Source organism: Phalacrocorax carbo, chromosome 12, assembly GCF_963921805.1.
Source record: "Phalacrocorax carbo chromosome 12, bPhaCar2.1, whole genome shotgun sequence".
NCBI lineage: Eukaryota > Metazoa > Chordata > Aves > Suliformes > Phalacrocoracidae > Phalacrocorax > Phalacrocorax carbo.
This window is the reverse complement of record NC_087524.1, coordinates 9,151,414-9,179,121: the sequence shown is the minus strand read 5'-3', so window position 1 is coordinate 9,179,121 and position 27,708 is coordinate 9,151,414. Positions and strand designations below refer to the sequence as shown.

The window sequence follows — 27,708 nt, the reverse complement described above, 5'->3', positions numbered from 1 at the left end:
CAATTGTTTTGAAGGATGGATGTGATCATGGGAGCCATCATAACTGGATGCTGTGGGCTTTAAAGGCATACGCCCTTTCAGCTGAAGAGGCCAAGAGCATCCTGGGCTGCATTAAGAAGAGCATTACCAGCAGGTCACAGGAGATCATCCTTCCCTTCTACTCTGCAGTGGTGAGACATGTGGGGTGATGTCCAGTACTGGGCTGCCCAGTACAGGAGAGAGACAGGCTTACTGGAGTGAGTCCAGCAGAGGGACAGGAAGATTATTATGGGATTGGAGCATCCATCATACAAGGAGAGGCTGAGAGAGCTGGGGTTGTTCAGCCTAAGGAGATGGCTCAAGATGGGTCTTATCTACGTGTATAAATACCTGACACAAGGGTGTAAAAAAAGGTGGAACCAGACTCGTTAGTGGTGCTCAGTGACAGGACAAGAGGAAATGGGCACAAAGTGAAGTATAAGAAATTCCATTTAAACATAAGAAAATTCTTTTTTTACTGTGAACGTGGTCAAACACTGAAACAGGTTGCCTAGAGAGTTGTAGAGTCTGCATCTTTGGAGAAATCAAAACCAAACTGGACATGGCCCTGAGCAACCTAGTCTAACTGACCCCTGCTTTGAGCAGGGGTTTGAACCAGATGCTCTTCAACCTCAACTATGCCACAATTCTGCGTTGCTCTGCCAATTATGAGGAGCACAAGGCACTTGAGACAAACTTTTCCAAGTGTAATTCAGCCAAACAGCAAGAATCTTCTCTGACACCCTGACAAAGAGAGAAATCAATTTACAAGAAATCACTGTACTTAAAAACAGGGGATCATAACTGCACCATTTTCCCAGAAAGGTAGAACACACATGGCTGATGTTTGTATTGTTCATAAAACAGTCTATATTTAAAAACGTCTCTTCAAAGTCATCAACAGGCTGGGATTATTTGTAACATCTGGACAAAGCTGCAAGCATTTATCAAATCTTTTCCTCAGACTGTTTGCTCTTTCAGTTTGGTGTGGTCATAGACCAATACTCTCCAGAAACTCACTGTCCATGGACACTCACTGTGGAACTTCACACCTCTTAGTTCCCACACTGCATGGAGAGCTGAGTCTCTCGCTTTTACTTGCGCTGTACTTAGGTGTCAGCAAGGGAACTCTTGGTCTCCACATACTCAAGTGCTGCTCTTTTAACAGCCAGGACACTTTCTGGTGTACCAAATTTCTTCTCATAATCCAGGTAGCGTTTAAAGAAGAATTTCATCTTCTTTGGTGCCAAGCTTAGATGTATGACTCTCTCAAAGATGTCCCTGCAAGAAACCAGAGTGATTCAGATCGCTGTGTTGGTCACAGCACTCGACACAAGCCCTGTATCCTGCCTTTGAACAAGGAGCAAAAAGTCAGGGAGACATTCAACCTGCTGCAAAGTGCTGGTTCTTGAAGAAGAATATTCCTGACAAGTGGCCAAAACCTTGAAGCAGAAGCCTTCTATTTGCTTGCAGAACAATAAGGCTGCCGGTCAACTTAAGCTAAGATCCAGCCACTGTATTTGACCCTGCATTCATTAAGTGGATGTGGCTGGATCCATAGTGTAGGAAGCTGGACTTGCCTTTGTCAACTCTTGGAAAAGAAAAAGAAAAGGGAAAAAAAAAAAGTTCTCCACTTCTATGTTACAAGATACACATGGGCTTGATCTCACCCTTCAGATACAACAAAGCAATCCTTCCAGAGGGACAGACAAACCTCTGTGCAAGTCCTCTAGTTTCTGTCATGCAGGTCACTACTTACAATTCAGTCCCTCTCTGCCCTATGAACCTCCTTGGAGCCTCCCCAGTCCTGGCAAGGATAAGCCCTTCCACACATCCCAGTTTTCTTTCTCTAGATAATAGAAATTCTCTTTTGCTCTGCTCTGGGAGGCCTGATACAACCTCATGCTGCAGGGTACCTCTGCTCTTTTCAAGCGTTGCTCCAAGCACTGTACTCTGCCCCTTCCCAGCCTGCTGTAGCACAACTCACCGTACTTCCTTCTGGCTGCCATGTTTGATCATTATGTCCATGTAGATGGACCAGATGTCTGTCCGCTTGGGATAGCTGTTGAGGGTGCTCTCAAAGAGGGCCTTGGCATGTTCTGGGTCCCCGAAACGGAACTCCAGCTGTGCAAACCTTGAAATTACATCCACATCTGGAACAAGTAATGACATGTTAGGGTATGACAGGAGCCCTCTTCCCTATGAAAAAACACGAGTGATAATTACACAGAACAGAGGCAGGCACAGAGACATCACCATCTCTACCAGAAAAAAGGCTCTGTTGTAAAGTGGGTCTGGGCCAAGGTGGATCAGACTGGGAGAGAGAAGGGCCACAGTTCACTTCCCATTTCAGCTCTCTGCAGGACACAGAATTTTATTCTTACATTCAAAATGCATCTTGCATTTTCTAGAGGGCTGTAAGACTCAAAGTCATCTTTGCTTTGAGTGATCTGCTTTTGACCATCAAAGCAAGTGTTACTACAGGAGGGATTACCATTGACATCCAGGTTGAAATCTCCCCTCCCCTTACAGTGAAGGGCAGCATGTTTAACACCAACTGTTTGCACTTTTCACTTACTTCAAATATTGTCACAGGAAAAGTTATCAGAAAGCAGCCCATCTACTGGAGACCTGTCAACACATGGTCCACATTATGAATAGGGAAGAGGATGCTTACGTTCTTTGGTGGGCAAAGCCTTGAGAGCACGCTCCAAAAGCCTATGTGTAGCCTCAGTCTGGCCTTGCTTCAGGAGGAAAGAGGCGTATTTCAGCCACACAGATTTCTCCTGACGGAAACGCTTCAGCATTGTGTGGTACAATTCTTCTGCTTGCTGGAAGGGCAGAGTTGGGTTAGATCACACAGATTCCTAATAAAGCCTTGTAGCTTTAAAACTCTTACTTTTGGCCCAGGTATCACCATACACTTATGAGAAAGAAGCAAGTATCAATAGTTCCTTGTCTGCTGTCAAACATAACTATCAATCCCAGTTAGGAACAAGACAGGCCTAATGTCTGACAGCTGGAAGATTATAGAGCCAGCATTAGTAGTTTATTGGTATGACTGAATGGAATATGTGCCTGGGACCTGCTTGCACTATCTTACCTTGTACTTCTCAGAATTGGCATAGATGTCACATAGATGCTGGAAGACTTTCAAAGGTTCATTGTATTGAACAGCTCTCTCAAAAACCTTCATCAGTGTCTCCTCAGTACCATACATGTTCTCCAAGTTCAGCAGAGCTACCCAAACATTCAGCTTCTCCTGTTCTTCCCTTAAAACAGATGTGAACAAGAATATTTAGCCTTTTACCAGCCTTCACCAGCTTTTAGCAAACCACCCTACAAAGACTCACTAGCTCCAAGACAAAGGAAAGTGGCATACTGCTCACTAAAGCACCACTTCTGGAATAGAGCATAGCAGTTGTTTCACACTAAAACTTTTGATCACTGTTGCTTGTAATTAAAAACCACAAGGATGATTCAAGAAAGCACAATATACTTAATCATGCTGTAGGGATGGTTCAATACACAGCCCTATGGAAAGAATGCCAAGTTTCACACTTTGTTTCATATTTTGATTTAAGGACAACATCACTGACGGCATTATGCTCTTCCAAGCCCTCCTGACTGCTGAGGTATGTGTGCTCAGCAATACCTTGAGGAGTTGCTGCAGCTCATGAGCACAGTAAGTCAGCTACAGGGCAAGTGTGGTGACTCAGGCCAGGCCTTCAGTGGGCCAGCTCACAATTGCCCCCATTTAATCCTTTTGAGCTCACAGGCCCTGCTACTCCACATACACACGTGCACTCACAGTGATGGCACAATCAATGCTCTTCTCCCATCACTGCTACCCCACCATGATTTATTCTTCAGGGCAAAGAAAGGCAGAGCCCCATTATTACCTGAAGCAGATTGTTTTAAGTGCTCTCTCTGCCACAGCTCTGGCCTTCTCAATCTCTGTAGCCTGGAGGTGGAAAGCCATGTACTGTAGCCAGAGGATGGAGCTGTCGGGACTGCTCAGCACCAGGCGGTCAAAATCATCTGCTGACTGGGGCTGTCGACTGGGGTCCATCAGGGCTGCCTCTAATTTGCAGAGCTCCTTCTCCTTCCTCTGCTTTTCTAGCTCTTTCTCCTTCTTTGTTTGTTTCTTGAGCTGAAAGAGGGAAAAAAAGAACCGGGGAATAGCAGGCACTTCATGTGGGAATAGGCAGGCTCCCCTAAAGCACAGACAGGCCCCAGTATGTCCAAGGCAGTTTTCCCAGGAAGAGATGGGGCCAATTATCTGAGAGGAAGAAAATTGTACACACACTCCACCCCTTCACGCAAAGACACACAGAGTTCACGCCTCCAGGAAAAGCGGCAGTACGTGAAATCTCATTTCTTTTAATGACACACATTGAGGGGAAAAATACTTTGCTAGTCTCGCACCCCAACTGCAGGATTCACAGTTCACCCCTCCCTCTCCTTCTTCCATCTTCACCCTCCAGTAAAGGGCCAGTGCTCACCATCATCCTGCACTCTGTAAAAATCCAGGATACATGGGGACAAATTGTGCAAGACTAGGGTATGTTGCTGGATCACTAGGGTGACTCGGGTCTAAATTGGGAACTGACAGTGCCATAGTTCTCTGCATAAGGCAGCAGTACCTTGGCCAACAAAGCATTGGCCATGTATGGCCTTTACAGAGGTGAGTTTTGAGGGACGGGTAATCCTGAAGAGCAAACACAAAAGCAATTAATGAGCTTGTTTCTGATTTTGCTGAATTGCTCATACTGTAAAACTTTTCTAAAAAAATTACAGCATAAAAGAAGAATTTTTTGGTGTTTTTCTAAATAAGAGGACTATAATTTCAAAGGTTTTTTTCATCTCCAGGTTTTGCTGTCATTTACAATAACATTCAGAAAAGTAAAACACAGCTAACATCAAATACAAAAAAATTACTTTCAGGAAAATGTTTGTTTGATCCTAAATAATTATTTTTTTAGCATGCCAACATGAGAAACCCTATTTTCATGCAGCCATGCTAAAATACAGTCTTCTCCTCTGCTTCAGAGATGGCTCTGCTAACTGCAGTGCTCAGAGTAGTTAAGGAAGTTCTGTATTAGCTGTTAGCAAAGCCTTTTAGCCCAAGGGAACATCTCTGTGGGGCAGACAGATGCAAATACCAAGACAACACCTTACAGCCACCATGTAATGTCTCCTGTGCAGGCAACACTAGTACACAGTACCTTTGACTGCGGATCCTCCTCCTCCTCGCTCTCTGAGCTCTCTTCCTTCTGATTCAGCACAGGTATATCCACTGCATTCATGTCCTCATCCCAGGTGAAGCCCGTGGAAACCTGCAGCCTGGGAGCTTCACCAGGTTTCTTTATCTGCTTGGAGGAAGATAGGGAATGGACTAGGTTTTAATTTGAAGTTTTTACACCAAGATCAGACAACAGCTGTTTGCTTGTGGCTTCTCTCTGGCCAGTGCTATTGACTTCCCACACTTGCAAACAGCCCACCAGCAAAAGCATTCAACTCTGGTTACCTTTGCTGTAATTTAAACTCAGCCCATCGCAAGCCATTTTCAGATGACACAAGCACCAGTCTGTGTCACTCCTATCTGCAGCAATGATGTTACTGTCATCCAAGTCAAAACTAATACATCTCAATAGGGCTGGAAAGTCATTTAAGCCCAGATTCCCCTCCAAACTTCTCACCTTGGATTTCTTTCTAGCTGCCTCTTCCTCCTGGTCATCCTCCTCCTCCTCCCGGTAGTATACCTCAATTCCACTGTCATTTTCATCTGCTGGGCAGATCTTCCTCTTTTTTGGCTTAGCCTCCTACAACAAGGGGAGATGAGTGCATGGTGGACTGCAAACAAGTGGGATGAAACTTAAAGGCAATTCTGATCACAAAGTAAAGAGCCTGACAGCAGAAAGAGGATGGTGCCCTGGCACAGCATCCCCCACTATCCTCTCACATAACTGAGATGCCAGAAAATAAACCCATGCTCACCTACATATGGTGCCAAGACCAAAAGGAAGGGCCACACAGGCAACACAGTTGGGTTGTTAATTCAGTTAACTCCTACCCAAATTGAATAGTTTCTGATCTTTGCTAATCTCCAATGCAATTTGATCTTTTTTCCTACTCTGTGTAATTCCTCAGCCTGATCCCAGTGGATCTTCCTAGTCCCTTTTGCGTATCCTGCACAATCAGATACCTACCTGCTCACTTTCAGAGTTTCCTCTTCTCCGTTTTGTCTTCAGCTTAAGCTCTTCTCTCTTTTCCTGATGATCTGCCTCTCTTTTCTCTTCCTCTGCATCGTATCGTGGTAGGCCTAGGGATTCAGGCAAGACACTTGGCATCCCAGTGTCCTGGGGCAGGAGAGAGAGCTCAATATGTTTTTCTTTTCCATTTATACTGTGGTGCAGTACCAGGAATAGCAGGAGAGAAGCAGAGGGAAAAAAAAAAAAATCAGAGCATTTACAATGACTGCAAGGATATTAATTTCTTTCAAATCTTCCTGGCTTTTATCATCCCTCTTTCCATCCCCTCCTCCTCCACCGTCTCCCTTCTACTAATTCATGGCCCCTTTTAAAGAATGTTGGACTGACTTACCCAAGCACCTTGGCAGTCAGCAGCTTTCCTTCAGGCAGGTACTTTTCATATAAGGAGTGTTTCTGTACAAAGTAAGGGGAAACATTCTGGAACAGGATTCGGCCCAGAAGAGAAGTGGACAAGCTGAGAAGAGGAGGAAAACAAAAAATAATTATTCCACAGCTGGGGGGGAGGTGGTGGGAGGAGGGGAAAGAGTGCAGTGACTATATCTGTGGCACCTCCAGTTCTACATAGCGTCACACAAACTTTCCCTACTTTAATTTCACAGGCTCAAGAAAACAGCAATACATCTTGATTCCCAGGACCAGAGACCACCCCCAAACAAGATTCCAGAATTGTACATTCAGAGTAAGTTCTCCAACATCCCCATTTCCCAGAATAATTTTCTTATGCTACTCACCCAAAGAATACACCTGATGGAGCAATTGATTTGATGTAGCCTCTCACTAGCTGGCCTTTTTTAACATCCTTAACACATGTTATTTCAACATCATCCACTTTGCTGTTGCTCTTTGGGTTCAGCCTAAAAGAAAAGACAGGTTAGAAGTTCAAGAACTCATCTGAATAATCCACATTCTACTCTGGATATCAAAAAAAGAAATCAGTATTAACAATAGCTATACTTTCTCGAAAACATACCTGATCAGGGACACACTTCAATTTATTCAAATGTACTGAGGGACTATCTGCATCTCTGCCAAGCTACACATAGCATTAGAGAATTAGACATGCTGCTATAAATAAAGCATTAGGGAATTAGACATGCTTCTGTAAATAAAGTCAAACAAAACAGATCAGCCTGGCTTCCTCTGACACTAAGAGGAGGAGGACAGTAAAATGCTGTCTAAAATTCTGCACATCATTGGCTTGGGTTTTTTTACCACTTATTTCTAAGATACTTCATTCCACATTGTTTATGCATTTTTGTTCCATAGAGAAGACAAATCAAGAAGCTCAGTTTTAAGAAACATTTAGGACTAAGTCTGAAATGGTTAAAATGCAGTTAAACATTGAAAAGTAACATGTCTGTATTGGGAAGAAAGAAAAGTCCCACCACTGAATTTTCAAATAAACAAACAAAGAAAGTTAAGTCAGGTCTAGACGCTATGATAAGCAGACATTAAATCTAAACCCACTTGATCAGCTCTACATTAAATGTCAGACACCTCCACATCTGCTGATATGCAGGAGAATCTTTCTGAAGTAGGAACAAGTCTCATCCCTTAAAAAATATATAGCCCTTGTCCTTTTAACACTTCACACTGAGCCACCCAAACCAACAGTTACTGTATTTCACTATCCTTTTCTACACTAGTAGAAGATCAACAGACTGGAGGGATGACACATACCGGGATTGCCGGAGAGATAACTGGATTTTGCCATTCTCATTGGAGAGGATGTAACACCTGCATGGCAGAGTAAGGGGAGAAAACAGAAAGTTTTTTTACCTGTTAAAAAAAGCCACAGGTAGAAAAATAGATATTTTCACTAGCAGAAAGAGGTTCTAGAGGAAACAAGCCACTCTGTCCCTTGGAGCTCTTGATGTCTAACACAAATCAGCAAGACACAACAGTTCACAAAACCAGCTAAAGCGCTTTCTGAAACATATCCACTTGTCTTATGCAGTCTCTATTGCTAGTACAAAAGACAGATTGTTACAGCTGAATCACTTGGCCTGTTGCACTCTCCAGCATTCCCAACAAGGCTGTGAGGTGGGGAAATACAGTTACTTGTACATTACAAATGTAAAAACAACTGACTTGCTAAACAGCCAACAGAACCACAGCAGAGCTGGGATAACTGGCTTCCCTCAGTCCCATCCACACTTTATCTAAGAGAGTAGCTACTCTCAAGACACAGTCAAAGGCGGCAATTGAAAAGGAGCTGCTTCATTCATGGAAAATACAAGACTTTCACCCAAACACATGTAAGATCAGCATTACTACTTCACTACAGACTGAACCTTACAGGTCTGGCATCATCTTACAGCAGCAAAACACCTGTCACCAAAGTCGGATATTTCTAAGCCTTGCAGCTTGAGGGAACAAGAAAGAATTTCTGACCTGACAATCTTCCCAACTTTGAAGTCACCCAGAGGATTCTCCATGTAAGTATCATTCAGGTGAAAGATGCTGACTTTGCCAGTCTTCCCACCTGGCAGCGCAACGGTCAAACCAATGTGTGGAGTCACCTTTGTTACCATTCCTACAGTGACGGTGCCCTGCTCCAGTGACTGAATTCCTGGAAAAGTGAAGGAAGGAGAGGGCTTCATAATATGTCAAAAGCATGCAACCAAACAACAGGGATAATGAGTCAGTGAAGCTGATTTTAGTTGCCCAGTCACATATCAAACCTACCAACTTTTGGTAAGGTGCAGTCTATGCACTCTCAGTTCACAGCACTGTTTGCCTTGGTAGCCCAGAAGAGGTCCCCTAGTTGCACAGTTCCCAGATCCAGAATTACCGACAAATGTTGACAAATGTACCATTTGTCTGAGATCAGGAGGGAATACATTCATAAGGGCTCAGAGAAGGGCTTCAGTCTGAGACAGTAGGAAAGCAATTCTTTAGTCTAAAGGTCCAACCTTTGTTTCTTTGCATGCTGCTACATCTGGGTCAGGGCCCCGGGGGTTAGTTCTGTCCTACAGGGAAATACAGCTTGGCTCTGGAGTGTATCATCTTCACCTGAGGGGCCAGTGCAGGCCGACCTCTGAGAAAAACATCACATGTAGTAGAGTCCTGCTGTTAAGGGTCCACTATACCTGTGAGTGACAAGCAGAGGTTTGTTTCCGTGACATCTGTTCCAGTCACTGTAGCTGATATTGCCTGGCCATTTTTGAAGCTCTTTTCTGGATGTTTCAAGACCTGAAAGGAAAGGCAGATTTCCAGTTATTACCAGAAAAGAAGGTTTGCACAATTCTGACTGGTGTTTCTCCTATGAAACTTTACACTTTGTAAACGTATCTTTGATGTGTACACTTCAATGATACCTCAGCGCTGTTTCAATGGCTCTGTTAGCCTGAGCCAAACTAGCTACAGGCATAGTAGTACTTGCTTGTCAGTACGGGGCAGCGATGCCTAAAGGGCACAGCACTGGACTATAAGTTCACATGGATGTCAGAAGTGTCTGCAGTCATTACTTGCAGCCATGTGCACAAAAGAAGTTTTGTGTAGCTTTTCTGTAATGGCCTCTTACCTTGGTGTTCAGAGACAGCAGCAGATGAGGAACTCTTCCACGAACGTCAGGGGCGACTTCTACCTCCAGCCAATTTTTGAGGATGTTATACTGAGAAGACACCAAACAACCAGAGAAGACAGCATGAGAGCTTGGAAGGGGTAGGGTGAACCTTCCCTGGTGGATTTGCTAATTTTTAAGGCTAGAAAGGACTACTCCAGCCTTGGCTCTTGCACTAAGCAAAAATGGTGATTTGGCTTCTACTCTTACGAGAATAATGCTGCTGTGGTTCACAGGCAAGTGCACACAGGGGATCAGCAGTGAGCATACTTTGTGCTGTGGCATATGCAATTTCTCAAAGGCCATTTTGCTAGAGTACAGGGTGGGAAGCATCTGCCAGCAACAAACAGGCATGTCAGAGAGGATGAGTCAGCTCGTCTCCCTCAAGTATAGAAAATGTGACTTCCTCCTGCTCTCCCCCCATAAGACACTACATTTTGTGTGGGCCACTCTCACAGTTAAGGAAGGCCATAGTAGTGTCAGCATTTAGGTTTGAGCTAAGGCCCCTGAGGTCACTCCCACTTGCTGTCTCCCCCAGTACCATTCTTCGGAAGACTGTGACCTCACCTTTTTCACAAAACAGGTAACTGTCTGTCCAATATTGTAGAGTCCAAGTTTCTTGGGGGCATTGTCTTTTTTAAGGTCCAGCATTGCTGTGACTTTCCCTTCTATTTCGCTGTTTACAAACAAAGAAAGAGGCCATCAGTAAGATAGCTTTAGTCCTAGTGATGAAGATAGGAGTCAGAAACACAAGACATTATGGTGAGCCAGTACTACTGTGACTGAGCCTTTGTGACATTCATCCCAACCCCTACCCAGCTGCATCCTTCTGCAGGGAATTAATTCTTTCCTGAGCTTAAGAGGGAATCCTTCTGACATCAAGGGACATATCAGAATCCAGACTGCCAGAACCTGAAGCCAAAAGGATATTCAAAGAAAATCGTGCTAGGAGAGCACTGCGAGGTTTAACACAGCTCCCAGACCCAAGTTAGTGTGCCACACTGCATACATGTGGATGGAGCTCCTTGTTCACAGTCAGGTCCTTCACAAATGGGAGGAACAAGGGAGGGAACCTACAAGGATACAAGGTCTGTGAAGCATCTGCAGACAGCACAGAGGCCAACACTTACCTTGGTCGAATGCTGAGCTCTGGAATGGACCGTGTGAAGTGTGGATGGGTGATAGGCAGGTACCTAAAGAACAGGAAAAGGATCAAAGTTTCTCATAATCTCCCCAGGCCCCAGTCACCTGTAATCCTTCTGCATTAGCAAAAAAACAGGTGTAAGCCTTCTAAAACTACCAAAGCCTTCCAGTTCTTCCCAACGCTATTTCAGTGGCAATTTAGGTAACCAAAATACTCTGGCAAATTTAGCCCCTGGGGCCAAATCCTGCTTGCATTTAAGACTTCCACTGGACCTTAAGAGTTTAGACATCTTTTTTCTTGCAATCTGTACTCAAGATAAATACAGTGACACAGACAGAGAACTAATTCGCTGAAACCTGGATCCTGGATAAAATATAATAGCAGATTTCCTCAAGCCTCAACTACTCCAGCAAGGATAGCTGTAACAGTATCTGGTGACAGGGAGCATCCTACATCATCTAAATTGATTAACTGTTTCACCATTGCATTCCCCAAGAAGTAATACTACAAGCATGTTTTCCCACCTGTGAGTATTCACATCTCTGCCTCCAATGACTCGGGCAGTCACCTTCTGTCCAGCTTTCAGAGTATATGTTGGAAAAGAGCCTATGGGCACTTCATCCAGAATCCGGGATGCATGGATTGAACCTGTCAGCTTGTCATCAATAGCAACTGTGACATGGGTTGGTTTGATTGATTTAACAGTACCAGTAACAATATCCCCCAGGGAAAGCGAGTGTTTCACGGCAGCAAGCATCTCTTCTAATGCCGTCTCAGATTCGTTCCGGACCCTTACAAAAACATTCTTCTTTGCTGGGCCTTGTATGGCTAACAAGACTCCATGTTCATTCACCTTCACTACTTTTAAGGTTGCAGAGATTGTTTGTCCCACCTTCAGTTTTTCTGAGTCAAAGCGGAAGGTGTCATTGAAGTGAGAGGCTATGGGGATGGCTGCCAGCTGGCCTGTTTCCAAAGACACGATAGCAAACTCCTCTTCTATGTGCTGCACAATGGCAGAGTGCTGGGAGTTCTCCGTGAGCCGCTAGACAGAAAGAGAGATAGTGACTTCTCCTGCTGAGATTTTGATTCCCTCCACTCTACCTCCCACAGTTCTAAAGAAGGAAACAGCCCCCCTCAAAATTCAATAATTGCCTAGAGTTTCCTAGATGAACAGAAACACACAAATCCAAAAACTGAACACATACTTGCTTGGCTCTTTGTTTTAACAGTTCTTCCCGAAGAGAAACATACACCTTGGATGTGAGGGCATCCACATGAAGAACCAATGCTTTGGTTTTCTCACCAGGAACAATATTTTTGTCTACAAATGAGAATAAGATTATCGCCTGACGACAGTGCAGAATTTTGAGCAACTGAGCTAGTGGCACATGACTAATAGGAAGGTTCGCCTGTGGTTCAGTTCCTGAAGACCATAGTGATAAAATTACTTATTACTAGTAGTGCTTAATTACTAATTGTAACTAAGTTACTGTAACAAAATCAACTTATTACCAAACACATAGTAAATCTCTAAGAAAAGAACAGATTCTTTTGAAAAAAAGGTGGCTTTTTTATTTGGAAAAGAGCCTGATGTTTTCATGGAAGAACAAAATTGATTTTATGAGGGTGCAACTCTTATATAATGTAGACAAGGCTGACTAAAATTGAAGGTAATACAGGTTTTGAAAACGGTATGCTAACATTTGCACAAAACCATCATCCGTCAAACAAAGAAACTCTTCTGAACACAGAAGTCCTGCGATATTACTCCTGCTGAAGTTAGCAGTTTATATTGGATTCATTGGTTTATTTATTATCTCTGAATGTACTTCTTTGGTTCTGCAAAATATGGCACTTATCTGCTTTAATTTTTGAATTGCAAAGTACTGAAATTGCAGTCCTGTTTTGAAGTCACACTGATTTAAAAGAAAAATTAACAGTGATTTCAGATAGAGCATACTCCAAGGAACATACTTCTAAGGAAAGAAGAAAAAAAGAAGTAATAATACAAGCTCCAGCTTTCTCTGTCTATATACAGTATACTTCAACTAAGGAAGTCAGAGCACAAACTAGACCTTACAAGATGTCCAAGATCTGAGCCAGGATTACCCCAGTTTACAGATGGGGTAACGGAGGCACAGGTAGTTTTAAGTGATGTTCTGAATCATGCAAATGGGGTCAGCAACACATTAGGAAACTACACTACTCTTCAAGCTCATCCCTACTCTGATCAAACTCCTCCCATGTTAGTTCCTCATCAGCAGAATTTATTTCAGGACGGAGGTTGCAAAGTACAACAGAGGAAACCAAAGCAAGCAAAGACAAAACCCTCACCTCCCAGATGGTGGCGAGTGGCTGTTACAGTCAAGCCTGTTACACAGCTGCCACTGAACAGTGCTGAGCCGTCCTCCTTCATATCCTGCACAACCAGCTGCAGCTCCTTCCCAGGCATCAGCTTACAAAGGCTTTGGGCCATGCTGGGCTCCCCTAAATAAAGGAAAGAAAAAATAGGAAGGCAAATTTACCTATGTTGGTACTTTGCAAAACAAACACAGCCTTCACATTTGCTCAACAGTGCATGAACAAGCATTTATATCCACCTTAATAACAGAAAACAAAGTTTAGGCTCCTGAATCTGTAGAAATACAAAGTAAATTTTAAGAAACACTTTTGTGACATTAAGGATCTGATAACTTTGGAGAAAACATTTTCCAATCTTATAGAAACACCACTGGCACACAGCATTCTGTATAGAAAAAGGTGAAAGCAAAATAGATGAGTACTAAAAACGCAAAACAGACCTGTCACTTCACAATTATAGGAGACAAAACATTAAACACTACTGGATATAAAAAGAACCTAAAAAGGCAAAGTTATAATTTGATAAAAATAAACTGCAATATATCCAGTATTCCTAATGCTAAAAAAACCAGCATGTGTGAAAACCTTTGCTGAAGGACCTGTAATACAAGTAGGCAAATCTATTTGTACAAACTCATCCTCATGCGAGTACTAGGTCGGATTATCGCAAGCACTTGAGTGCCAGCATAATTATCCTTGTACTTTTTAGTTAAACAGATCCTGGCTAAGGCTTAGGGTGGTTGAAAAAAGTCCCTCTGTGATAATCAGGCATTCCATGCACAAATACCAACAATAAAAACACGATTTGATGATCACAACATGCACAAAAGCAGATTTCTGTACCATTAGAAGAGTAGGAGCAGTTCTTGACTGACAGTAAAAAACAATGCTAGTGTCCTTCACTGTCATAGTTTAAAAAGCACTGTTAAATCAAGATAAAAGTTGTAATTTCTCATCAGTTATGAATTACCAGCAAATATAGTATGAATACAAATAATACATTGTTACTCGTGTCGATGATTCCTCTTTATTTTGATGGACAAAGCTAGTCCTATTTATTTAAATGCAATAAAAGCACCTGCTGCCTGCAGCGTATAATGGGCAAGTAAGGAAATCCTTCTTAAATCAAAGCCTTCTCCTTTGTTACTTTAAGCCTCCAAAAGCATCGTTCACTTTAAACAGATGTACTATTTTTCAGAAAGCACCAGGGGAAAAAAGGTCATGGCTTTAGCATTGGACAGCTAACTTGCCCAGCCTTTCTAATGTCACAGCAAGTGACATTGATGCACTGACTCAGGCCACTTCCAGTTGTCTTCTGTTCCTACATCACTCGAGTACAAAAAATTGACACGATATGCATTCTGGTTCTCACATGTTTATCACCTTAGTATCCAGGCACCAGACCTGTTTTTCCTAAACTAATTAATTAGCAGGGGCAGGTCTTAAGTGTCTGTTTCTAATACATAAGTTTGCACCCAATGAGAGTCTCCCTTATTGCTTGTAACCGTTATTTTTGCAAGCATTTGGGGAAATTCAGGTCTGGGCTTTGGGCAGCCTGTTTTGCTTCTCTAGTGCTTTGTGGCAATTCACTCAGGCACACAGAAATCAACTCCTTCTGTACCTCCACGAGTCATTTGTTCACTTAAAAAAACCCAAAACCAAAACCAACAAAAACACAACAGAAAAGCCATATGCATACACCTCTGCTGGCACATTAGACAGGTTTCACAGAGTGGCCCTATATCCCTTCTATCTGTAAGCTCTTTGGAGTTTAACATCTGATTACTGACCAGAGAAATCAGGTCTGCAAACTAAGGCTCTTAAAATACATGAGCATAGGGTACTAAAAATTAACTATTGCCGTATTCAAACTAAACAGAGACAATGCTTCATGTGACACATAATTAAATGGTGAAACTACTGCCACATGTCTCAGTTGATTAAGTTTTATATTGCTTCATAAAGCAATTACAAATATTCACACCAGAAAAGTGTCTCCAAGGCTGAAGAAAGGCTTTGATCCACAGAACATCAAATCTCACCCTGGCCTTTCTTATTTTCACCTTCACAGGCCCTTCAAGGAACCCATAATTTTGTGCCATTGTATCTCCCTTCCTTTTTTGGTATACGGACCTCACAGTTTGTCTATTTATACCCTTAGTTTTAATTCTCTAAGCTTCAACCCAAAATCAATGTAAGAGGCCTAGCAGACTTCAGTGAGAAGAGCAGCTTCTTTGGCTTGTTCCAGCTGTATTTCCAAAAAGCCTTCTTGTCAATGGCAGACACTCCACACACATCCTTCTTCTAATAAGCTCCTCTTGGAAGCCAAGCCTTTGCTTGAACTGACCTTTCTATCACTTAAAAGAAAATGGTTTTCCCTTTTTGTTCCTCTGGAGACCCTTTTTTGTGATATAATCCCCTTTAGCAGAACATGTGCAATATTTTACCTCTTCTTCTCAACAAGTTCCTGATTTCTTTCATTTCCTTGAAATATTGATTCAGCAGGGCAAAACTCTCTGCAGCAGAATCGCCTGAGCTGCACTCTGACACCTTCAGATTGAGGAGCACACGCTGCTTCTCCTCATCAATGCTCATCACCTTCGCAATCACAGTCTGTCCCACCACAAAGTGGTCCTTGGTGTCCGTCACAAATTTGTCACTCATGCTCTGTGCAAAGGAAACAAAGGGGCAAGGGTTACTGAGCACAGCTGCTATCAACCACCTGCAGTGCTGTTCAGAAGGGTTTAAGACTTCATGAAAATGCGTAAGAGAAATTAATAAAGACTAACGACAAGTCATAAATTAAAATTAACTATTGAAGTCACATGAAATACTTGTAGAAGCTTAAGTTCACTTGAAAAAAAGACCTTTGTTTCATTTTGGATGTGAATTAAAACACAAACCTAAAAGCAGCTTTTACCCTACTGGAGGAAGCTGTGCAAATGCAAGATCTGCAGCCCTGCTGTTCCCTCCTTGTTATAGCTCTTTTGCTAATACCCATGTTTCAAGCATGCCTGATTACACCCATGCTCTTTACTGAAGTGAATCCACTGCTTACCACTTTGGGCGCCAGTCCTGTCACACCAAAAGGGAACTCCACAAACACTCCAAAGGGCATCACATTCCTGACGTAACCAGTCAACAGCATCCCAGGCTGGATTTCAGAGAAACTTCTCACAACTTGGTCCTCCTGTACAGCAGAAATCACTGCAGACTTTCTGCTCAAGATCTGAACCACCAGTTAGGAAAAATGCACAAAAATAAATGAAAGGAGTCTGGTGCCAAGCAAATCTCTTGGTGCTGCTAACCATTAGGCTAGAGCACTTTTGCAGGTCAGACAGTACAGGAGCTCAAAGTCGTGCAATTCCAATTTCTGTCTTGATCTCTCTGCACTAAAATTTAGCAACTGATGTCTCTTAAGCTGCCCAGCACTTAAGATGCGTGCTTCACGCTAGCAGAAATGTCAACTTCCTAATATTTCAGTTCTGATTTTTGGTATAAAAACAGCAAGATCTGTGACATGATTGACAGTCCAGAAGCAGGTTGGGAAGATCCATCAATTCGCAACCAAGCCCTGGTTCTGATGGGATTCTAGCAGCAGCTGAGCCTTACTTTTTAACACAAGCAAGTTATAATGACTCTTGAAGCACCACTAGCTTGACAGGCACTTCCACTTCAACACACTAACTACTGTGTCTTATTTTTGTTGCAGATACTCTGGATTCCTGACAGATATCTCCTTCCCCCCACTCTGTTTGACAGGTCGAGGTGTCAAAGGATACAATGTGCTCTCCCTTGTCACTTAGGCACATAACTCTGGGCAGGACATCTCCCTCTTGAAGACAATGCCACAGGAGCTTGCAGTTCGCAACAAAGTCAGAGAGGTGTACTGTGGGAATCGAGGCTATTACATTGCCTTCATCTTCTAAGACAGAAACCTCTAGCCCATTATCCTTCTTCTTCAAGACTTTCACATCAACCATCTGAAAAAAAAAAAAAACACCAACAAATACAATGACATAAAATCCTAAAGGTCTCTGAAGTCATCCCTTTGATGCACTGGGTACCAAATGCTGTGCTGCAGTGTCTCTGACATGGCCTCCAAGCTATATATGAGAAAACCTCACATCAACAGAGCTGAGCCTAAAAAGCATGCCAACATTGATAGTAAAATAAAAGTAATTCTCAGCTCCCAAAGAAATCAAGACTTAGAAACATTCTCTTGGTTGTAACTTTATTTGCAGGGCGAAGGGAATAATTTAAACAAGATTAGAACTGTCCTATTCCTGCATTAGCAATATCTGCAGGGTGTTGGAAACTGTGTTCATTCCAAAGACAACAGGGAAGCATGTCAAAACATTTCTCTGAAGTGGTCTTTTTCCAGGGATCAAAAGCAGCTGCTTTTGGAGTGAGAATATCAGCAGCATCCAGAAGAAAGAGAACTCCTAGGTAGAGTCAGAGGACTAATTGGTACCTCCAGAAAGACTGTCCTGGGACTCCTTTATCTTGACCTCTGACAACAGAAAGCCTGTTTTTGATCCAAGAAGGCCAACCACACAGTAAGAAATGCACATTTAATGCTAGTTCCTGACAACCAACAGCTTTTCTTGAAGCAAGGTTGTTCAAAGTTATACCAAACTGTTTGGAAAACAAGTACGAAAAGGCTAAAAAGGGAGCAGTCATTGAATTCAATACCTGTCCTATTTGATATTTCACTTCCTGTTTCTTCTTTGGAGTACATTCCTTTTTGTCTTCTGGGGCAGGCTTGCTTGATAACCTGAAGGACAACAAAAGTCTTTCCTGCTGGGGCTCACATTTTAAGACCATTACTTTAACAACCTGCAGCAAACAAGATAAAACAAAAGTTTAATTCAGTTGACCCTCCCCTTCAATGTGCTACCGCCTACAAAAGGAGACAGGGAAATGCATACAGTACACTCTTCTCTTACACCAAGGACAGCAAGTCAGTGACTATAACTTAACAGGTTCCACCAGAGACAAATGTCCTTTTAATCACATATGGAAAATGGAAGTACAGAATCATTAAATGACCTGTATGTGGCAAGTCTGTAGCAAAGTTGAGAATAACACTCAGGTCTCCAGATTTGCAGTCAGAAATCTTGACTAGAAAATTACCCTTCTCCTTAGCCAGCCAAACAGCAGGATTAAAACCAAACAAAAGCATCAGAAAAAAAATAACAATGAGGGCTGAGATCTCTATAAGCTTACCCACAACAAAGACCAGAACTTGGGGAATGGCACGGTTCCCAGAGTGCCTGGTTTAAGACATGCAGGATTTGAAACAGGAAAATCAGAATAATCCAGAGGCAGAAAACCTCATCCTTCTGATTCTGTAGGTAAGAATTTTAGCTTCCTTAGAAGAAACTGTAGCCTAGGACCTCAAACTTCTACTAAGATATCAGTAACTCAACCAAGTAGAGTCCCTATATCACATACCATGGTGTCTCCTGCACACCAGAACAGAGAGCGCCTAGAACCAAAGACAGATCTGTGAAATACTCAAAGAAGTGCTGCCCCTTTCACAGCCTAAGCTGTTTAAAGGAGCACAACTATAACTTAAAGTGAAAGGACATGAACACCTCTCAGTGCAGCCAGTTCCTCTGGGGAAAACCCATGTTGGAGCCAACTCAACTGCAGATTTCTCTTTTGAATTCAAATACAAGGCATGGCATAGGTATGTTAATTACCTGGCCTTCATGGAAGACTTTATCTGGACAAGATATGGGTTCTGAGCTCAGCTCATTCTTGGGTACCAGACCTTTGACATCATTGTAGAACTTCACAATGCAGCCAAACTCCCTTGCGCACACCACAAAGCCATGTGTGACCAGACCTGGTTTCGCATCTTCATAATTGGAGAGGACTGGAAGCTTTGATTGGACAAGACTTTTCTTTAGAGTAAGGATCAGCTTTTTTCCTGCAGGATTGCACTCTAACACCTACAAGAATGGTGTACAAGAAGGTTCAAAAAGCACGTCTGCCATTGTCTGATCAATCCAGCTGCTAAATTCTTCAGAACAAGAGTGCAAAGCAGCTAAAGACCCTGCCTGGCAGCTCTCACCCGACACCTGACTTCATCTCCTATGTTGTACTTCTTCTCAGGCTGCTTCAGGATCACATCAGCAAGATGCATGGATGGCACGAGCCCTTTAATCCCATCAGTCACTTTCACCTGCATCCCAATGGGTTTCAATGCAAACACTTTGCCCTAGAACCCAAAATATGGAAAAGGATCAGTAAATTCAGCAGGAAGGCAGATTATGCACAGGTAGGAAACAGCCAAGATATTACACTGCTTACTATCACCAAATCTAATCCCCCTCCAAAAAATAAAATTTTATTCCAACCCACACTCCACCCAGTCTGACCCATTATAAGGTTGTTCTACAGCCTCTTTTCCTTAAGCATAGGCTACTTCTGCAAAATCCCAATTGACTCCAGCAAACTAGAATTGTTTTCAGAGACATATCCAATACAGTCATGACTCTGACATAAGAATGATCATAACTGAGTAACTTTCTGCCCATCAGCTGCTTGTGATGGTCCATGCATGAACTTTTACTTTGAGTGCAAGGCAAATTTTAGTTCCGTGAAAGCAAGTCTTTCTAAAAATGTATTCAGGGCAATAAATAAACGACTGACCATGGCTAAAATTTTATTGCCTTGGCAGCATCATGAATGAAAACCTGAACAAAATGGGGAAAGAAAAGTATTGGATTCCATTGAGTCCTGCAAGGATAGGGTTTTTTTTCCCCCCCTCACTTTCACCTCACTAGTCTGGATCAGAAGTTGCATATACTTATTAGGCAGAGGAAATGCACATTAGCTAGATCATTGTTTTAAGCATAACAGCCACACAGTACTGTATCAGTCCTTCAGAAGCTCACCTGCACCACATCCCCTGTATGGATATCTTGGTATTGCAGAAACCGTGCTTCAATAATCTGACTAGGAAAGAGACACAGCAAGAAATGACCAATCAGTCAACTTGAAGGAAATCCAGTATGTTTTCCCTGTCCCAAATATCCATTATCCCACACAACCTGCAGTGTTCTGTGTTTTACTCCAACTGACCCACCTCCCAAAAGAGCTCTCTGGACATAAAGCTCAGAGAAGTTCACCAGGTTCCATTCCAGGTGACAGTCACACAGTTATGGCCACCAGCCATGGCTCTGTGAAAGGGGAACCCATCATCTGCATTGCTTAAAGCCACATAGATGGAAATACTAAGAAGGAGAAGCGAAACGGGCTGGGACATGGAAGATCAAGGTTCAATTTCCTCTTCAGCCAGTATTCTGACATGATCTCGGCAAAATTAATTTAGCCTCCCTGTGCCTCAGCCCACCAACTATATTGATGGTGTCCAAACTCCCTATAGTATGGGGAGGATATGCAAGATGCCCAGACAACCTGACGTGACACAACAGAGATATAAGCTAAAAACCCCAAATGGCAAGTTCCAGTCCAGCAAACCAATGTGGTATTTTCCACTGTTGATCAAACCCTTCTAATCCTGCAATCAATTTTCTGGAAGAGTCTATGAAACTTACTACTTCAGAGATACAATACACATTTCATCCATCAGGCTGTAGTCAATGATCCGACATTTATGTTTGCATCCTGTCTTAAATGCCCCAGGTTTAAAGGATTTTCTGTTTTTTGAAAGATGTTTCAACTAGAAAAAACAAATTACAATTTAGTGCTTGGAAAATGGAAGCACTGATAAAGGCCTTACCTTCCCTCACCGCCCTGGTACTTACCCGTGCAAATGCAAGAGTGCCATCATCAAGCTCAAAGACAGCACCAAACTGCTTGTAGAAAGCTTTCACTGTTGACTCTTCCACCACTGCCCCCATGCGATCATTGGAGAGCTGGTTTGGGGATCCCCCAGGGTGGAGGAAGGCCTGCCGTAGAGTAAGCCGCACCACCTTGGAGGTGGGGTGGACAGAGAGGATGCAAGCTTTCACCTGGGAGAAGATAATATGTTCATTGAACACAAGTTTGTAAACAAAAGACGAGAAAGGCACATTGCTCATGTTTTTAGACATTAAGCTCGGTACCTGAACTCTTTGTCCAGGTACACGCACTTCCCAGTATTGCCACTAAGACATTACTTCAGTTCTAACAGCTTCACAGATTTTTGCTTTTGTCTGTTGTTTATGGGCTAGTCTGGTACATGGCTGCACAAGAAATTTACTATCATTTGCAAGTCTCTCATGCTTCCTAAATAAGTCTTCCATTACCCCAAGAATGGCTTTGACCTTTACAGCTCTAAAGCAGCCATGACTGTAATTCAAATAAAAGATGAGAAAGACAGCTATCATCAGCAAGGTTTCAGAGGTTATTCCACTGAAATGCTGGAGAAGATAAAGAGATGTTGCAAGCAACATACCAACTCCAGCTATCCTTCACCCTCCTTACCACTTGATCTGGAGAATAGTTCATGGATTTCTCTGGGTCCATGTGCATGAAATCCACAATGCCAGTGAAGGAAGAGAGAAAGCTCACTTTGATCCCGAGTGGGGCCACCTAGAAAGGGGAAGGAAAAGATGACAAAAAAAAACTTGTACGCAGTTTTCATGCAGCTCAGGAAGAGAGAGCAATTCACACATTTCACAAAAAGGCATTGTCAGTGCTAATCAACAAGCACATCACAAGAGACAGGAAAACTGCTAAAAATTCTGCTTTTTACTTTGTTTTGCAAAAACAATCCTTTAGTTTTTCAATACTGCTGTGTTTACTCTGAAGACTACTGCTAACCTGTGGAGTGCTTTTCCTAGGCAAAAGCCAGAGAAGCATAAAATGGATTCTGTTCTGCTTCAAGCTTCACCACCAACTCCAGGCTGAAGCCTTTATACTCATGGCATCATGACCAGGACACAGATCAGACCTTAGGTGAATGAAATGGAGGAAGTGTCTGGCAGATAATAGTGCTTGCTATTGTAAAGTAATTGAGCCCAAGCACAAAACTTTCCATGGCATAAACTTCCATCTCTACTTCACCTGTCTCCCAACATTCAGCAAGGCTCAACCCTGCCCCCCCACAAAAAAAAACTAAGCAGAGCTTACCTTCTGCACGCGAGCTTTCACCACCAGCCCTGGTAATAAATTAGAGAGGGTCCAGTTCTGTCGCTCTGTTGCAAGGGATGCAGCAACCTCTGATCGATCAATGGACAAACAGACCACTCTTCCCTCGTTCTTTACTTCCACAATGACACAGTTCAGGTTCTGGCCTATTTTCAAGTCAGACCCTACAAAGACAAGTCACAGCATAAAATCTCCACCAGGAACACTCAGAGATTTCCTTCCACTCTTTCCAAAGCTTTTTCAGGGTTCCCTCTATTTTAGGAAGTTAGAACCCCTCTCAATCTACTGCCAGGAGGAATGGATGGGCTTGGAACAGCAACATAGCCGCTCAGAAAACAGGCTGAAACCCAAAAAACTTGTTGCAGACCAGTCACAAACCCACTGTTTTCAGCAACTCGCAGGCTCCACTTTCACCCAATGTCACTGAGGTTCACTAACACCACACATATAATAAGCTTCAATCCCTGCCATTCTCCACCTCCATTCTTAACCCAGCAGCTCCTCCTGCACTACTTCTTACCTCTCTTGACTGCTTTGATGTAATTTTGGGCTTTCTGACGAGGCAGGAAAGCATGACTCCCACTGACTCCAATATCAATAAGGTAGCCATGGTCTTCCACACTTGACACAAAGCCAGAGAGCAGCTGTTGGGAGGGAAGCATTTCAATTCATTAACATGATGAAGCAACTGGGTTTTGAAAGAATGCATATCTGGTAAGAGATTCCCCACCCAAATATTCAATTGTTTCAAGAGGACAGAGAGCTGAGTTTTCTAGAGCAGCAGAAACAACATTACATTCTTTCTTATTACAGAGCTCATCTGGCAGTGGGGTCTCTACTCTACCCTTATCCAACTACGCACATATGGAGTTCACTAACCAGTAGGGATAAAAATTGGGATGCTCAAAAATAGCAGGTGCTCTAATTGCAGGCCAGTGCCTACAACCATACAGCTGGAAATACAAAACCTAAACAACTAAGCGCCTCTGCAAAGCAGGTAAAATATTATTCTCTGCATAAATAACAAAGAAACCTATCCAGAAATAGGTCATTAAATAACTTGTCCATATTGAAACAGAATCAGGTGAATGGACTTCACGAGTGACAACCTGGAACCAAGACCCAATACTGCCCTCTCCTCCCAGGTCTCTTCCACGGTTGGAGCAGCTCCACGTTCTGCTCTGATCCCCTGCAAGGACAAACTGAAATGCTCCCCCATGCACTGTGCAAGGAGCGCCTCCAAAGCCTAGAGAGGCTGTGACAGACCCAGAACACATACCATGCCTGATGCTAGCGCTGAAGCAGTTAGACCCTTATTGACCTTCTTAGGGTCGATTGACAATTTGATACTCCGACGTCCATCAGCACTTCTCTCAACACTGGTAACAATGCACCTGACCAGTGTCCCTGGAGAATACATGTCCAAGAGCGAATTCAAGTCCTGCCCAGCAAGATAATCAAGAGAGAAACATACGAATTTTATGATATTAAATAATGTAAGGCAGCCAGAATTCATTACTGAAGCAGCTTTTGAAATCAAAATCCCACAGGAAAGTCCTGTTTCTCTGTCAACACCGCAATAAAAGACAGGAAATGCCACAAACTCCAGTATCTCAATATAGAGGCAGGGCTGACATTACATGACATTAACAAGTCTAGTAGGCTTTAAAAGCCCACTTTTAAGAAGGCTTAGAAAGGAATACTGTGTGGGACAGAGTCAGGAGGTTGCAGGTGAGAAAACCCATCTACAGAACCAACAGTAACCCTAACTTTACCTCCATCTTTAACATGGAAAACCACTACCACCAAATGGCTAGGTCTCCATGCAGATACCACATTCCACACCACCTTGGAAAAATTTATGGAGTGCTGATACCAGAGAGCAAGGATAACAGATTACTCCATCCTCCTCCTTTCTAGCAGTCATCGTTATCAGGAAATCACAAAGTTTGCTTGGAAAAGCCAGTCCCAAACCAAGGTTAGTCTACGTTAGCAGTACACAGCAGCACGTTGCATGCAGCAACACACAATGAAACTGCAAGGACAGTGCTAATCCCCATGCCCTCACATCATCTTCCGACCACTTCCCTAACTTCTTCCCACCATTGCCTACAGCCAGGGATCAGTATTTAGCTTCAGCAGGAGATAGGCAGCACAAATCTCTGTGTTCAACAGGCTGCCTACAAGGTTCAAGGACTATTTAGCCAAGGCTAAAGCACTGCAGGCAATCAAATTCAAGTCAGCTGCAAGACATCAGAAATCAGGCTTCTAAGCAAGACCTCAGGGTTGGTTCTGAGGTATTATTAGTACTCCCTAGCTCCCAGCCAGAAATCACAGCCTGTGGGGTACCAACCCTGGCACCAGACTAATATCAGGGGTCTGCTGAAGAGGGGAACACCGTGATGAGGCTGAGGTGAGTGGTGGAACTAGGTGAAGTCTTGGTGGTTGCCCCTTGCTTAGCCCACAGCCCCACCTGTGCAGACTCCCGACAATACACGTCTGCCACTCCCTACACTGCTTATCAGCTGCCAGAAAATTAGGCCTAAACTTATGTCAAGAGCCTAGATAGTTCCTAAGAGAACACCCTGGGGGAAGTATTTAAACCACATCAAGAAGCTATCACCCACTCACAGCTAAACACTAATCACATGCACAGCTCGTGGTTGATGGTTTAGTTGTGTGGCTCTTTTAAATTAAAGAAGTGTGAACATTTTCACTGAACCATGAGGCCTTCCTCGCCCCTCATTTATCTAACCAAACAGCCCCTGTTCAGCTCCAAGACTCATACCAGGGTGTGCTGGGGCAATTAAGACTCTGGGTACAAAGATATGTGGGGACTAAGGGCTTCACACCAGCTATAAAATCAGAGAATGAGAGTAACTTGATGAAGCTCCCTCTCAGCTGGTCTGAAACCCCCATCACCTTTGACCTTGTCATGGACTACTGGACCACCAAACAGGTCGTATCCCCATTCCCCTGAATTCAGTTATCTTGCTCTACCAACTTCTGTCTTATTACGTATTGGGCTTACTATATAGGTTAAGGTGACTTGCTTAGGACAGTGGAAAACGTAATAAAATTGTCATGTATGTTAACTATCTGGTGTCTCATCGGTGAAGCGTGTTAACAGACAAAATCTATCTCACTGTGGATAACAATCCAGGAACACTGCATGACACAGCCCCAATCCAAGGTCTCACCTCCAGGAGTTCTCCTTCAGCCACCTGCTTGCTCAACATTTTGCTGTAAGCATCACTGATCTGCGTGACTGGCACAAATCCTGAAAGTCCATTGGGCAAGCTGACGACTAGCTCGTAGTCACTGACCTCTTTTATACAACCAAGGAACAGCATCCCCTCACAGAGTGCCTGGCAAACCAGAAAGAATAGCATATGGTAGATATCTTAGCAAGACAGTGATAATAGGGTGATAATTACACTTATGTCCCGAATCACTGATGTATTTTACAGGTTTAGTGAGGAAGAAATGCCATTTTTACACAGCCCAGAAGAGAAACGTGCACAAAATCAAACATTTATCTACAAACCTCAATCGTGAGTGGTTCAATATTCACAACATTGTCTTTAGCAGTAGCCATTTTGTCTGCCTTGACCTTTTTCTGCTTTCCTTGATCCCTTTGGCTCCTTTTTCTTTTCCGGGATTGTTCTTCATGGTGAATCTAAAGGACATTATAAGCAGAGAGGAAAAAAATCGAAGTGGATAAAGAGACGAACTTTGCACTGAGGCAGAAATCCGCTGCCAGGAGTAAAATTAGAAAAAACTACTAGGATTGGAGGGAAAAAAGAGAATGATCTTGCTAACTCTATAAGTCTACATTCAAGTCTTCCAAAATATCTCTTTTTGGGTTGAGGCCAACCATTTATAAAATCATGAATTTTGGGAATGGAAAACAGTGATGCAAGTGACCTGTACCACACTCCGCTAAACAGAAAAAGACCAAACTTAGCCTATATCTATTAACATCATGACAAAATGCTTGTGGAAAGTTTGAAAGCTAAACCATGATCAACAATTTTGATTTAACTTTTTTTGTCATCACATCCAACACACGTCAGACATCAGGAATCTTCAACAGATCAGAAGAAAGGTGCATGTCAGCAGTTATCTCTTTCTGGACATCCCTTCTATAGTTTACTAGAAAAGTAAGGGATGGGAAGGACTGGGGGTCATATCCTGACAGTGGAAGAGCTCTGAGAAGAGTTAATCAAGAACACGCAAACAACATACATCAAACAAATTGTCCCGCTCTAATTTTGGATTGGGGGTTTTTCCCTCTGTAGATTTTTTCTGGATGCCCCCTCGAGGAAAGTTTTCTTCCATGGATGCCATGTTTGCACTTCTATAGAACAAATAACAAAACAGAGATTAAACTTGCAGTTGTTACAGTTGCTCCTCACAAACACTGAAGAGTTGTAAGAGTCAATTATCCCCAAAATAAGAAAGAATTCAGATGGCTACTTTACAGTTAGTCAGTGACATAATAGAAACTCACATTTCCGTTTGACTACACCTTTGTGGTGGAATGGTCCACAAACACGTGCATCCCTAACACTTTTTACCATTGCCCAGTTGTACTAAAGTATTAATCTTTTAAGGCAGATAGACGCACCACATAGATATCCATAAAACTGCTTTAGCCATAAATTTCCTGAACAGATCTTTATTACATTCAGTGTACAGCTGAAATTACCAGCTTCAGTCATCAAGGAGGAAGATGTGACTGAAACACTAAGTAGAATTGATCTGTATTTTACTTTTTGGATACCACCCTTAAAGGTTAATATAATTTCATACATCTTTGCATAAGTTTAAGTATATCTAGATATATTTCATAGATATGCTTAACCTTACTACGTTTCAACCAGTGAACAACACCTTATTTATCAGGTCACGATTCACATTCTACCTATCGCTTTGCTCAACAGTACTGCCACAGAAATTAACACCGAAAGGCAACTTTGTAAAATTTAAAGTAGTATGATAGACATATAAAACTACTTTAAATGCGAAAGCACATAATACAATTAAAGCTCATCACGGCAGGCCTCATCAAAGGGCTCGCTAAGCAGCACAGACACCCCCGCAGGGGCCTTACCTCCCCCGGCCGCCGCCGCCGCCGGACCCTCGCGGCCCCCCAGCCCCTCTCCCGCCGCCGCCGGGCCCCGGAGGAGGCGCGGTGCCGGCAGCCACACGCGGGGAGCACGGCGGGCCGCCGG

The 27,708-nt window shown here is 43.0% G+C and overlaps 1 protein-coding gene across 3 annotated transcripts; it reads right to left on the bottom strand.

The window, feature by feature from the left end:
- Positions 1 to 469: 469 nt before the first annotated feature.
- On the bottom strand, positions 470 to 27,699 carry PDCD11 (programmed cell death 11). Of its 3 annotated transcripts, none has more exons than XM_064464071.1 (36): positions 27,588 to 27,699; positions 26,720 to 26,831; positions 26,019 to 26,150; positions 25,672 to 25,839; positions 23,751 to 23,912; positions 22,992 to 23,115; positions 22,454 to 22,635; positions 21,806 to 21,913; positions 21,145 to 21,351; positions 20,935 to 21,059; positions 20,272 to 20,332; positions 19,446 to 19,592; positions 19,072 to 19,323; positions 18,059 to 18,202; positions 17,146 to 17,346; positions 16,422 to 16,592; positions 15,811 to 16,030; positions 13,337 to 13,489; positions 12,208 to 12,323; positions 11,527 to 12,044; positions 10,989 to 11,051; positions 10,426 to 10,534; positions 9,820 to 9,909; positions 9,386 to 9,488; positions 8,688 to 8,865; positions 7,974 to 8,030; positions 7,025 to 7,147; positions 6,625 to 6,747; positions 6,231 to 6,426; positions 5,721 to 5,843; positions 5,247 to 5,393; positions 3,921 to 4,171; positions 3,122 to 3,290; positions 2,696 to 2,849; positions 2,006 to 2,171; positions 470 to 1,299 (listed from the first exon to the last, which is right to left on the bottom strand). In XM_064464071.1, the coding sequence occupies exons 2-36, from the start codon at positions 26,819 to 26,821 to the stop codon at positions 1,128 to 1,130; spliced, it is 5,517 nt and encodes a 1,838-aa protein (XP_064320141.1). In that variant the 5' UTR covers positions 26,822 to 26,831; positions 27,588 to 27,699; the 3' UTR covers positions 470 to 1,127. The 3 variants fall into 3 exon arrangements, with proteins under 3 accessions (XP_064320141.1, XP_064320139.1, XP_064320140.1); XM_064464069.1 differs by having other exon boundaries at positions 5,247 to 5,390; XM_064464070.1 differs by having other exon boundaries at positions 26,720 to 26,828; positions 27,588 to 27,692.
- Positions 27,700 to 27,708: the final 9 nt, after the last annotated feature.

Excerpts from the sequence above, each read along its gene's own strand:
- PDCD11 (XM_064464071.1), bottom strand. The coding sequence starts at position 26,821 with ATGGCATCCATGGAAGAAAACTTTCCTCGAGGGGGCATCCAGAAAAAA. Across the intron at positions 13,490-15,810 it reads GAACTTGTTGAGAAGAAGAG|GGGAGCCCAGCATGGCCCAA; the intron begins GTAAAATATTGC and ends TCCTTTATTTAG. Across the intron at positions 7,148-7,973 it reads TTATCTCTCCGGCAATCCCG|GCTGAACCCAAAGAGCAACA; the intron begins GTATGTGTCATC and ends CTTTTCTTTTAG.